We start from the raw sequence: 14,504 nt of genomic DNA on the forward strand, positions 1-14,504 counted from the left end.
GCACACTGACATCTTTCCAGATTTGACACTAATTCTACTTCATTGGCTAACTTGCTGTCCCACTGTATAATACTTCTAAGCCTATATCATTTCTGTGAAGGAAGAAAATTTAAAGGACCCTAATGCTTCTGAAATTCTATCATTTTTTGAGTAGGAGAACTGCATTTGGATGAGGGAGGGATGTGATTTGTCTGAACATGAAATTGAAATTATGTTTTTCATTTGGTTGCTGACTTTCAAATATTCAAAGTATCGTACACCCTCTTCTTGAGACAGTGGGGGTCTCCCTTAGGACAATAAATGGATGTATATTTTGTAGTATAATTCTCAATGTAAGTTACATTGCCTTTTTTGTGCTTCATTCAAGTTAATAGGCACTAAATAGAAGTTTCTAGACGTAATTTAAATGATACAGTTTAAGTTGCAACAAAAGTGGTAACAGCCTACATTCTCTTGTGAGAGTTGCAGAACCAGCATTTTCTTTCTAATCTTCCTCAAGTATGTGGGAGTTTTGCTAAAGATTTGAATGAGTTAGTAATTCAGCTTCAGAAGTTGATCCAGAAGACAAGATCGCATGTGAATTAAGGTAGCACCATTACTTTATTTTTAGTATAGGAATATTATTTCTTATAGGCCTTGCCAGTACATCTGGACTTACATCACTTGGGTGCTAAATGTATGGCCAAGAGTAATCATTATGAAAATATTATTTTGCTGTATGCATTTTCCTTAAAGTGATCCTGTAGCATTAATACAAAGATAATTGATTCATAACTGTATAATGCCTGAATATGCCAGTGCCAAGCTATTGGGAAAACAGAGGTTCATCTTTATCAGTTATTTAAAGGCCTGATCTGTTACATGATTAATTCATAAAGAGGAGCAAAGGCACAGAAAATTGCGTTAATGTTCTTCATATCACAATGATATTTTGAAATGTTATAGGGAAGGATGCTAATATTGAATACTGCTTACATAATGATTTGAACTGAAAAATGTAAAGTTTGATTTGGGGAGAAGGGGTTATGTTTGCATTTACAGTTAGAGGATAAATAAAACTTCCTAAGATTTCAACGGGCTCCATAATCAATAAATTTTAAATGGAAATTAATGGTCTTTTACCTGCTAACTTATTTAACTTCATAAAATTTTAGCAAGGGAATAGCATAAAAAGAGTGTATTAAATTTCTGCATTTTAATCAAACTATTTTTGAGATTTGCCATTGAAACATAAAAGGCATATGGATATGAAGATCTGTGCCTTTATAAAAAGAAGAAATAACATAAAATCAGCAGTTCAGAGCTGAGGCTGTCAACACCCTGTCAAATGTATCATTTATATCACATGCAAGTAGAAGCACTAATATAAAGACAGAAAAGGGCCCATATGTTTGGGGTTTTTTTTTTGTTCCCTACGTTTCTTACCTATTTCTCACTCATGTTTTCAGGATGATATCCCTAAAAGGATTATGATAGCAAGTACGGAAACTCTTCAGAGAATTTAGCAAGAAGCTCCAAACATGATCTCCCTTCGAAGTCTTTGCACAATACCCTTAAAAACTGGATTATGTGCACGCATTTCAAAGCTGGCCCACAGATGAGATAGCAAACAAATGCAGTAAAACTGAATCCTCCATCTTTTGCAAGAGCACAGAGTGCCAAGCCAAGCAGAGGGGAAGGGGATACTTAATGCCTGTTCTCGTATTCGTTTTACTGACACACCGTTACCTGCCTGTTACTGCATTGAGTGTTTCAGTAGAAGGAAAAAGAAAGATTGCTTCAGTACAGTATCAAAAATAATTCTTAAAGCCATTTTTTTCCACATAGGTGCAATCTCATCTGGCACATCAGCTCTCACTCTGTATACTGCCAAGCATGTTCACCCCTAACAATGGACTATTCTGTCAAGGAGAAAAATGACAGCTGTTTTTTTTTTTTCCATGTGAATCTAAAGGGTTTGCTTACAGCTATCAGAGACTACAGAGTTTACAAACAGAACTGGTGGATAGAAAATAAAAGCAGGGAAAAAAAGCAGGTAGAAATGATCCCACACTTCAGAAACCATGTATTCTTTTTCCCTGCCTCCCACATAGGCAGTTTACTCTATAAATTTTGAAGTCTGAAAACAGTGCATAAACTCAGTTATCAGTACAATTACAAAAAGGAAACAATTGTTATACAGTTTCTGAGGTTAATATTAAATAGGTTGGCATATAGCGACTATACAGATCTTAAATTCTTCATAGGCCTTCATGAAGCTTTCAGGAATATTAAAACAAGATGTGGCAGTATCAAGAGCAGGGAGCCTTGATATCCCTACACACACAATAAATAAATTAAAAAAAAAAAAAAAAAAGTAAAGACACATATTTTTTATAATTTCCAACAAAAAGCAATTAGCCAAACAAAAAAAAAGCCACCCACAACACTAATGTAAGTAGCCAGAGCACTTACATGAAAAAGAGAAAAAAGAGAACTGCATACTAAATGAAGCAAATTATATGTTCTGAAACCTCTGTTCTATAGCAGTTCAGAATTGATAAATGGGAATTCCTCTCTGCCTGGGGAGTAAAAGTAAGGCAGTGATATATTTGTGTTAAATATGTTGTTTTCCTCTAATGTTTTATTCCTAGTCCAGCTGTTTCATTGTTGCAATCACAGTACTTGTCAGATATAAATTTGATCCACTGTCATTTAATTCATGTGGTAAACAGCAGACCCCATGACTTGATTAAACAATGTACAAAAAATTTAGTAGAATATTCAGTCTAATCAGACTTTGAGTGGAATTTTATCTGCATAGCTCTTAAAATCTAAAATATTAGCTGATAGAAAAAGTAACACAAAGTATATGATTAACTCCTTTGCAAGTATTTTTACCTGTTCTGAAAAACAGAGATGCATTATCCATTTCTTAATCAAAGTCTGTCAAAAAACTGATTTTAACTATGAAATATTATGGGGTTGCTTCAATTATGTTTGGGGAAAGGAAGCCCTGTCTGGAAGCTGTTAAGTATCTTGGTTTCCAAATGGTGAATTCCTTACCCTCCTTTGTTCATAGTTAAAAGGGAACTGTGTACTCATTGTAAGTCACTCGGCTGTTTGCTGTAAGGCTGGATGACAATTTTTTTCCTTTAACTTCCTTCCACTGCTATTTTTCATTCCAGAGGACTTCATTATTCTTTACTTACTACAGAGATTTTTTAGAGTTTGATCAAGGCATAAATGTTTATACACATTTACAAAGTAGTTATATATATTATACAGTTTTACAGGATTTGTTAACTATTATTAACTTAAAGCTAAAATATAACTCTGATGTCCTACTCCTGTAGCCAAAAGTGTATTTCTCACAGTCAGAAAAATGGGCAAATTAGACAGTATTTTCCCTTTTTTATTATAGTTACCAGTTCTGCAAAAATAAAATAAAGTTCCTGCAAGCTTATTTTCAAAGATGTTTTACTAGGATTAACATAAATCAGTCTAAGAGAATACAGGAAAAAAATGTGGATAATCAAGACTACTTTCCTGATCTGGAAAATATTAATGATAAATACTAGGCATATTCCCAAGCCAGTCACACACCAAATCTTCCACTGATTCTTTTTTTTGTTTGTTTTAATGGTAACTTGACTAACTGGGGGGTTTTGGTTGGTTGGTTTTTTTTCCATGCTATTTATATATTAATAAATACTAAACATCTTTCAAATTAAATCTTTCGGTATTAAATAATGTAAAATTAAAAGGTATTGACTTGGTTCTGAAGTAAGCAGTGAGGCCAAAATAAAACAAACGTACCTGTGCATGCTGGGTATCTAGTAGGCTTTGGTTTTTGCTTGTGTTTTTTTTTAAGAAGAACAAAGTATTTATTCATATTTTTATTTTTTTCTTCTTCTTGCTGCCTAATTTCATCTTACTTTTGTTGTTTAGGTTTGCTTGTGCCTCAAGTATAATTAACCCCGTGTTTTGAAGAGCTTATGTCTGACAACTAGTGACAGAAAACTGACTTAATGCTCAGATCGCTAAAGTTAGATAAGATATAATCCAGTCATAACCGTAGTTGTTTCTTAGAAATATATCTTTCTTTAATCCTTCTTATTTCAATAACTGCATGGGAGAAGATGTCAGAAAAAACTTTTTTTTTGAATCAAATATTATTTTCCTGGTACCGCTTGTTCCTTTGATTTCTGAAAGGCAAGTTTAATTGAGTATTCTGAAAAATTAGACAATTATTTAATCCCTTATACGGATATCATATTGCATTTAGATGGTATGTCCTAAAAGAGATTCACCCTGATCAGTATCAGCTTTAAATATGTAGTTGGCTAACCAAAAGATGCATCTGGAAATGTATATTTTGGGGACTATGGTAATAAAATCTAAGAAAAATCAAAGTAAATGCTACTGAATTTATAGGGCAAAATTGCTCTATAAAACTCTGGAAGGTTCTAGTATCCTGGTTGTCCCTTTATTGTTTCTCTGTTTAATGCAAAAATTCTCTTCACATGTAATTGCTGTGCAGGAGATGTTACATACCACACAAGAGTAGAATCATTTAAAGCATAAACCTCACGTACAAAATGTAGTATGTAGAGAATGTATTAAATTCAGTTTCTGGGCGTAATGTTTATTATGTTTAGATCACAGCTCAAGTTATGAAGATACTGAGGAAGAAAACGGAATTTACAAAAGATGTAACTGATTAATATTTAACACTAAGAATAGGATATAAGTACATATTAAGGCAACATTTGGTTTATAGTTCCAATCTCTCTTTAGTTATATGTGGTCAGAAAAATATATGTTTTAAGAGATGCATTATGGAAACACATCAGGTTGCTTAATTTTTAACTTGTTAGAAATGGAACAGGTTTCTAAGAGATGCTTAATATAAACTTACCTGATACTGTACTATTACAGACAGATAAACTTTACTGATACAGGAACTACAAGTCTAGAAATAACAAATAAGTTACATGGTTACATACCTTAAGAACATCTCCTTGGGCTAAGTGAAATGTTCTGGCAGAAATATTGATTCCTTTCCCTGCTTGTACCTGAATGCTATAAATACATTCATGGTTGTTTTCATAATTAAGAGGATAATTGGGGGACAATAAGATTCCTTCATTATTTGTCGTAGAGGCTCCACATTCAGCTGTAATGAAAAGAAAATGTCAAGGTATATTTTAATAGAAAACATAAATATTTTTAGTAATAGTGATAATGGGAATGTTAATGTAACCTAGTTCATCATTATTAATATTTATCAATATTGAAAATCTTGTTCTAAATATATATTTATGACAGTGATCAAAGGTTACAAGAATATTTCTAAATTTTAATACTTTAATAAAAGTTTGTTAAATAGTATGGAGAGTTATAATTATATTAAAGGCATTCCATAATTGTAATTTTTTAAAGGATCTTTCTTTAATTTTTTTTTGGAGGAAATATGCTTGTTTTTACTTCTTCAACATAGAAATTCATAAAGACTTGCAAATTAAACGAAAGTAAAAGTACTCTAGAAGTTTATGTGTGTATATATATATATATGTACATGCAGTTGTATAAATATGCATACATGGAGATACACACATTTTCACACACATTAATGAAAAAAGATAATTTTTCTCTAATATTAATTTACTAAAATATACAACATAATCAATGGTATAAATTACAGTAGAAAAAGAGTTATGCTATATCTACTAGGTAAACAATAGAAAAAAATAATTTCATTAATAGACAAGTAAAAAAGTAATAATTCCCAGTTGGGGGGGGGGGGGGGGGAAGGAAAGAAAAATAGAAAAATAAATGAAATGGGTTTAAGATTAAGAGTTAAAAATAAAAACAAGAAAGTGTTTCCGCTTAATACCATTATTATTCCACAAAAGAAAACTTATAATTGAGGACTTTGATAATTATGTTTAATCACAGAAAAAAACTTCAAAACATAAAAACTTGTGGCAATGTTAAATTAGGTATTAATAACTAACATTCATTTACTATCATATTTTCAAATACTTGCACAAACTTAATTAAGAAATTTTTAGCATTGAAGCAGCAAGTATTTTAAATTAACACTGACAAACTATTACCATTTTTACCCTCCCATTTTGTTTAGTCTTGATATGTGGTTATTATAGTGCAAGGACAAGAGTATTTCCTCTCTTTTTAACAGATTTAGGTTGATTTTATATTTAAATGTAACACTAAATTTTATGGGTTTATGTTTGTTTTCAGGATCACGTCAAAATTCTTGCCATTTATTTTACCTAGTCTCATGAGAATGCACCCCAATTATTTTTGCCTGGAAAAATAATTGATTTACAATTTCACAGGATAAGAAATTGTATTGTGTAAAACTATGTGGTAGTTTTAATGGCTTGAAAACATATTTAAACAATCTATAGTATCTATTTGAAGAGCTATTATTGTTTATTAGAGTTATTATAATTCCCTCACCAGACTTTTTTGAGTGAAATCCAGGACACTGAGATAGATATTTCATATATGAAATTTGTACAAAATGACAAAAAACCCTTTATTAAGCATTATTTCTGTACGCAGCTAAAACAAACTTTGTGCAGAAAGCCACATTAAGCACAGATCAAAGCAGAAGAAATGCTTGATGACTATGTTTAATTCAATAGTGCTACAGAACAACTACTCAAATAATTCAGGTGTCATCACTTTGTCTTAGAACAGTTGGATATGTATAACCTAGGCAGAAGAGGAAAACACTCTAGTCCACATGATCATGTCAATCCTTTTATTTCATTTTCAAATAAATGGTTATTTGTTACTCTGAAGATGCACAGGTCAGTTTGAATTACAACACATAGCAGTAAGATGATTGTAATTTCAAGTTTATTGGATATCCTTTCCCATTCCAAAGAGACAGAAAAGTCAAAAGGCACAAAGTAATTATGGTATTAAGTTGATCCAACAATTCCGGTTTTGTCAGAACTGTAATTCAAAGCAATTTTCAAAAATCTGAACGCAGCAGTAAGCCAACTGTTAGGACATTTTAAACTAATATTTGAGAACCATGCTACGTTTCCTGTTAAAAATAAGGAAATATTTCATGTCATAATATTTATCAACCTGACTGTGCTTTTCTTAATTTAGAGGAGGAACATTGTGTTCCAAGCTGTGGATGTCCTACCATTGGAAGTGTTCAAGGCCAGGTTGGATGGGGCTTTGAGCAACCAAGTCTAGTGGAAGGTGTCCTTGCTTATGGAAGGGGGGGTTGACCTAGATGATGTTTCAAGTCCCTTCCAACCCAAAATGTTCTGCGATTCTATGTATGATCTCAGCCCTTTTGTTAGCAGACAACAAATCCAGTTTAGTAACAGTAGTCTTGGAAAACACAGTATAAAAGAATTTCACCCATAGCATTCCGTTTTATCATTACATTTCCATGGAAAGCACACACTGCAGTCTACAGCAGTAGCTTCTTTTGTACACTTCTCAGAGGGATTCTTACAAAATCAAGTTTGTTCCTGGCTTCATTACTTGCCTCCTGCCAGTGCAAATTATGACTTAAAAAACCCAAACCCAACAAAAATCCGCAAAACACCAAACACACACACAAACCCTAGCAGTATAGTTCTGAATAAGTTCTGAATCAAAGAGCGAAGATATATGATCAATATCGTAAGACTTTCCAAAAAATATCATAGATAGTTCTGTCTGCCGATCTTCACTTCTATCTGTAAACATGAACAGACAGCTATGTTGCTTAAAATTACATGGGACTTCAGGTACCCTATGGTTGCCTCCTATTTCTTGACATTATTACTACAGCAAAAATAAAAATTACTATAATATTTCTATGTGCAGTTAAGCGCTGAGTAAAAAAAATGTCAAGGAAAAAAATGTTAACTGATTTCTTAACTTTAAAATAAATTCAAATATTAAACATATGTAATTTGATTAAAGAGTTTGGAAAAGAGTTTCAACAGGCATTACAGTGAGTGTTAGCAAAAAGCAACTGAAGAGGCAAACCAGGATAAAATTAAAGGAAAATGTGTAAAAAGGGAAATACAGAAGAGAGACAAGAAGGGACAAAACACTATTTCAGAAGTAAAGGAAAAAAATCACAGAGGAATAGAAAGCCTATGGTCATCCTTTAAAAACAAACTTAGAGATGCTATCAGAAATTACAAACATTTCTGCACTGCCTTAATGTTTCATTTTAGTAACATTCCCTGTTCAACAAAGATGAAATTCAGGTTGGTTTTTTTTTAAAAAATACATTTATTTCAGTTGAAAACTTAGAACCTACCCTACACAATTTACTTGTAGGAAAAAAAAAGAAATTGGGAAAAAATTTCAACATCCATCAATGTTTCCACAAAGACATTAATTCAGCCTTATATAAAGTACAAGGATGTAATACTAAGACTGAAGTAAATCAATGTCTCTGGACTTTAGCAGAAACATAGAATTGTTTCTGTATTAGTAAGGAAAATAAAAAAAATCCCTCAAAGAAAAATAGTGACAGGAAAATACTGATATAATAAACTATTTATATGAAATTACTGTTATGCTTTTGGTTATGAATGTGTGTTCATTGCACATTTCCATAACAAAAGAGTTGAGTTTAAACTACTGTTTATTAGTGTATTTAAATTTAAATGTAAAAGGCCATTGTTATTGTAACCAAGGGATGAAATGCATCTATTTGGGTAATTTAACCATTTGAAAACAATTCTTCAACAAATAGCTTTTTCTAAAAAGTATGGTCTATTAGGAGAATTTTGCAAGCTTTCTCACAATTAAGCTGCTGAAATTCTCATCATAAATAGTTATCAAATGAAAAAATGTGACTTGCTGCTACAGATTTAAATTCAGCCATTGCTTTCTTCAAGACAATCCCTTGGAATCAAAAGATAAAAGCTAGAAAGAGCAGTTTGCAGTTCTTTGTTTTTGAAAAGATTTTACTTCTTGGTTAGGAAACTAAGAGGATTGCAACAGCTTGACTGGGGAAGTAAGTGGAAGCACTCTAAAAAGGATTTTGTCATTAACCAACAGTGGTAGTAGACTGTAAATCAACAGTTATTTCTGAAAGTATATCTAAATTCAGTCCTCAACAAACTGTTTCACGTAAAACTGTTAATCTTCAGAAGTCCTGCCTCTTCAACTGATGGCAGACATAAGCATGAAAATAGACTCTTATCAAAACAAGACAACAAACCGGAGGATAACAAGACAATCCTGGAAGGATTAAGTTGTGACTGAAGCATTCTTTCCCTGAGTAACATGACTTATGAGGTCATCAAAAGTTTTCCAGGTGGTTTTGGTATCCTGACAGAGTTAAGTACAGGTAGTCCTATGCTGATAAAGAAAATGAAAGGAACATTGCCTTATTCAATCAGTAATAGTGTTTTTTACTTTTATTTTATATTGTTCCAAAAGACCAGTTTCCTTTCATAGAGACAAAAATGAATAACTGCAATTTCTTATTATGTTTCTGCAATACAGGCATCTACATCAGATTTGATCTGAACATCGAAAGATTCATGTGACTGTCTGTGTATTACATTTACTTTCAATATACTTTGCACATACTTTTGGCTGTTTTCTGGTTTCATTTGACTGCCTGGTTTCATTATGTTATAATAAAAGACACTATTGTCAGTTTTGGGAAGGTACTGTGTTTAAGACCTACACTTACTTTTACAGAGCTGACATTTCTACTAAAATGGCCAAATATGAAAGAAAACATTGTTAGAAACAATTATTTACATTGTTACTATTATTTTTCATAATTGATAGCTCCAGCTGACAAGAATGGGGAGGAGTTTCGTGTACTTTAAACAGTATGCTCCTGCACTGCAATTGACCAAAGAAGGGTGGAGAAATAGCATGACAAATGAGCTTCTGCGTTAGTATTAAAAAGGTAAAATGTATTAACAAATACATATTCTATATCAGGAGAATTTTAACAACCAATGTGCACAATTTGCCTTTACCTATAAAATTCTCATAGAAAAACAAACAAAACAACCCCAAAACACACATACAAAAAAACCCCAAAAAACACATAATACAAAGTAACTTGAGAACTGTTGGAACTTAGTGAAAATTTCCACACAGTGACCAGGAACACTGAAAACTTTACGTAAAATATTAAAATATATAAGAAATGTTAAGAAAGTGCTTATCACATTCTAATGCTATTATACTAACAGATGGTGAGCCCTCAATGGCTTATTTTGCTTTCTTCAAGATATCCTATCTCTGAAGAAAATAACAGAAATACAACAAATTCAGAAATTACAGGAGAAACATTTAGAGGAATGAATTTACTTTTGACAAACAAAAGAAAGATTAGCATTAATTTGTTCTGAGAGGAATCGATGACACGTTTACAAGTGAATATCACAGTCCTTAAACTGAGAAGTCATGCTGCCAAAACATTCCACATATTAAAAGATAACTCAAATAATACTAGGAAAAGGACATTTTTTTTCAAACTCAAAATACTAAAACCAACCTTTGCCTTAAATTTTGTGTATGCACAGAACTGTATAAATCTATGCAGCAAGACTCTAATGACGATATGGAATAAGATGTGCAGAGGGTAGCTAATGGCTTTCCTCCTAATTAAGGGACTTTGCAATTACTGCAAGTGTCTCTGTGGTAGAACCTACAATTCATTGGTTACGTAACTGTGCTTCAGTTCAACACTGAACTGACTTTTTCTCTCATACAATATAACCTTTCAGTCATTTCTATTTTTCACTCCCCAGGTATTCCCTGAAAAGCACCTTAACTCAAGCTTGGCAAAGAAGCTACATCGGTCAATAGGAAAAAAATTATCACCTTAGCAAAAATCTTTACCAGCAAAGATCCTTTTACAATATTATCTGAAAAGTATGCAATAAACATGACATAAATGAATTGATTTGTCTGTAGATTTTTATGTTTGTTTGTCTGTTTTTCATAATTGTAACGAGTAGAGTTCCTTGGAAATCTGTATGACCAGAACATCAGAGACTCTGTTTAGGACACTGTTCAGACACATTGACAGAAAGCATATGTCCTAGGTTACAGTGTAAATGTGCCAAAAGGAAAAAAAAAAAAAAAAAAAAAAAAAAGTATGCTATTACCATCTTCAGGAGCTGTTGAGACCAGGTGGGGCGGTGCTCCCTGCCTCCCCCCTCTGGACTATCTTCTGTTAATGGGCACAACAATGCCTTATCGCCTGACCCATCGATAACTCGCTCCTGGACTATCTCCTGTTAATGGCCCATCAAGGAACTGCCTCACGACTCCCCATCCCATTGTGAGATGCTCCGCCCGGGGGGAAGGAGCCAAGCAGTCCATGCTAAATAAAAACTGAGATCTCGAACACCCTAGCAGCCTTCTTCCACTGGATTCCCAGAGGAGCTTTTCCCGCCACTAGAGTTCCAGAGGACAAGAGCTACCTACCTACCACCGGACCTTCGGAGGAAGACCAGACTCTTTTACCTGATAGCTACTTCAACAGAACTACACCCATCGCTTCAGGAGGACTGCAGCCATCATCTTATCAGACTGCTACTGCCACCCTAACAGAGTGTCAGGTTGTATTTCTGACTCTGTCAGTGTAAACCAGTGGGTTGTTTGTTTTTTTTTCCCTGCCTTGTGTTATATATATATATATATATATATATATATATATTAGTAAGGACTGTTATTCCTATTCCCCATGTCTTTTCCTGAAGGCCCGTTAATTTCAAAATTATAATAATTTGGAGGGAAGGGGGTTGCACTTTCCATTTCAAGGGAGGCTCCTGCCTTCCTCCGCAGACACCTGTCTTTCAAACCAAGACAGCATAACAAGGAGAAATATGTAAGTGGAAGTAGCACAGGAGCACAAGCTTTTAAAGTCAGTGTCTTCCAGCTAAGGTTTAGCAGGGTGGATAGAGCTTGTATGGCCCTGAGAAAGCCAAAGGAAAAGACCCTACACCGTTGGGAAGCTATAAAAAGACTAGATTATTACATAGACACAGAAACAATTATGAGGTATAAATTCTGACATAACAGTTACAGTGAAAGGTAATACAATTTGGCTATTGGGCAGCCTTATAAGGGAAGCAAGAAAAAAAGAGAAGGAAAGCAAAAAGAAAAGGGAAGAGGTCAGGGGAGAGAAAAACAACATGAAATTCTCATGTAAAAGACATGACCTTCTACATTTCACTGTAAATAAAGGTAATTCCAAGTAAGCAGTGGATGTGCTGAATATGAACACTGCATTTGGTCATTAGTTTAATAAAGCATGAAATGAACGAATAACAGTATTCTTACAGATCTTTAATCATCTTCATTCCGTTGTTGACTATCAGAAAATTTTATCTATTTCTTTATTTTCCCTTTAAAGTAACAACAATTCCTCTTCTTTGTTCTTGTCTGTAACAGAGTTACAGGAAATTCAAACTGGTTTCTTGTAAGCTAATTATGGCATTGAAAATAAAGAGCACTAGGCAGAGACATCTGAACTCTGCATACATCAGAACTAGTTCAGAGGCACTACAATCCTATGAAAACAGCTGAACTACATATTCACAAACTGAAGATGATACCTGTGCTCTGCATCAGAAGCTGGAGACATACCCCTGATATATTGTTGAAAACATTGATTACTTGGGACTATCCAGAGCTTAGATTATACTTCTAGAAAAAGCTAAAAGTGAACAAGTATTCATACTTAAAGTATTTTTTAAAGAATCTATTACTCAGAGTCAAAAAAAAAAAAAAAAAGATTTTTTTTCACTGAACTTCAAAGCAAGCAATTTAAAGATTCTTGGCTTTTTAAAAATCATTAGTTACATCCATTTATTAACAGATTTTACTGGCTTCGGCTGGGATGGCGTTAATTCATAGTAGCCCATATAGTCTGTATTTCAGATTTGCAACTAAAGCAGTGCTGATAACACACATGTTTTAGCTACTGCTGAACAGTGCTTGCCCAGCATCAAGGCCGCCTTATTTTCTCACACCGTCCTCTTAGTGAGCAGGCAAAAGGCTTGAGGGGGACACAGCTGTGACAGCTGACCTGAATTGACCAAAGAGATACTTCATGCCATAGAGGGTCATGCTTAGAAATAAAGTTGGGGGATATTTTTCAAAGTAATCATTGCTTGGGGATCGACTGGGCATTAGTCTTCTGGTGGTGACTGCCTGCCTTTGCATCACTTTTTTCTTTTTTTGTTTCCCTTTTTTTTCCATCACTTATTAAAATGCCTTTATTTTGACCATCCTATCCTCTCCCTCATTCCACGGCAGGGACTGAGCAAGTATCTGCGTTGGGTACTCATCTGCCAGCTGGGGTCAACCAGTCACATAGATTAAGATCCTATAACATTCAGACTATTTCATAGTAAATTCATAGACTATTCAGACTGTTAAAAAATTGCATCACTAAATAAAGCAGTCTCAAAACAACTGTCTAGTGCAACGTTTCCTGCTACTATTTTTCGTTTCTTTGTTTTGATTTCACCTATAACATGCCCTTCTGAATGTACCCAAAAAAAAAATGTGGAATTTGCCTGAATAAGCAGAAAGAAACCTTAATAAAATAAAAGTTTTATAATTAGTAATTAGCTGTACAGAAAGATGTAAGGACTAACAGTAGATTAAAAACATTGAATAGCTCACCAGTGTGGCTGGTTTCCTTGAGGGGTGACCTCATCAATGTTTATAAATACATAAAGGGCAAGTGTCAGAAGGATGGAGCTGGGCTCTTCTTGGTGATGTCCAATGATAGGACAAGGGGCAACAGGTGCAAGCTGGAGCATAGAAGGTTCCACATTAACATAAGGAAAAACTTTTTCACTGTGAGGGTGACAGAGCACTGGAACAGGCTGCCCAGGGAGGTTGTGGAGTCTCCTTCTTTGGAGACATTCAAAACCCGCCTGGATGCGTTCCTGTGTGATCTACTCTAGGTGGTCCTGCTCTGGCAGGGGGGTTGGACTAGATGGTCTTTCAAGGTCCCTTTCAACCCCTAACATTCTGTGGTTCTGTGATTCTGTGATAATACCATGAGATTAAGATATATAAATGTGAGTACTGTCTGTATCTCTTCTATTTGATAGTGGTAAAGACTCAAATTTGAATAATGTATTGAGCTTTAGGAAGTTCATTTCAAAGGATAGGTAAGTAGATAAGTATAGAAATTCCAAAGGCAACAGGCAAGAATGACCATAAATCTGTAAAGACTAACAATAGGTATGTTTTGATAAAAAACAAGGCATCAGTCTTCAACTTGTGGAAGCAGCTCAAGAGAAGTGGAAAAACTTACCATATTAAATATACTTGATTTCAACAGCTACCTCTTTTCCCAAGAATAAAAGCTCGCCCCTCCCAATTTTTAGTTATTTGCTTAAAGAAGCATTAACTTTCACAGGATAAAGTATTTTATGTTACTTGCTAACCATGAGAGCATATATATAAATAAATATAAATGTTTTCAGAATTGAATTATGATGTGACTAATTTCTCAATTATTG

At 33.8% G+C, this 14,504-nt stretch overlaps 1 protein-coding gene across 3 annotated transcripts in view; it reads right to left on the bottom strand.

Annotated features, from left to right (window-relative positions):
- Positions 1-14,504, bottom strand: part of CSMD3 (CUB and Sushi multiple domains 3) — a 697,991-nt gene that overhangs the window by 237,394 nt on the left and 446,093 nt on the right. For all 3 annotated transcript variants that reach the window (XM_086465685.1, XM_086465684.1, XM_086465682.1), the window contains one exon: positions 4,989-5,158. In XM_086465685.1, the coding sequence (XP_086321811.1) occupies positions 4,989-5,158 (170 nt within the window). The remainder of the gene's footprint in view (positions 1-4,988; positions 5,159-14,504) is intronic.

The sequence above is a fragment of the Leptosomus discolor genome, chromosome 5, assembly GCF_034619465.1.
Source record: "Leptosomus discolor isolate bLepDis1 chromosome 5, bLepDis1.hap2, whole genome shotgun sequence".
Classification (NCBI taxonomy): Eukaryota; Metazoa; Chordata; class Aves; order Leptosomiformes; family Leptosomidae; genus Leptosomus; species Leptosomus discolor.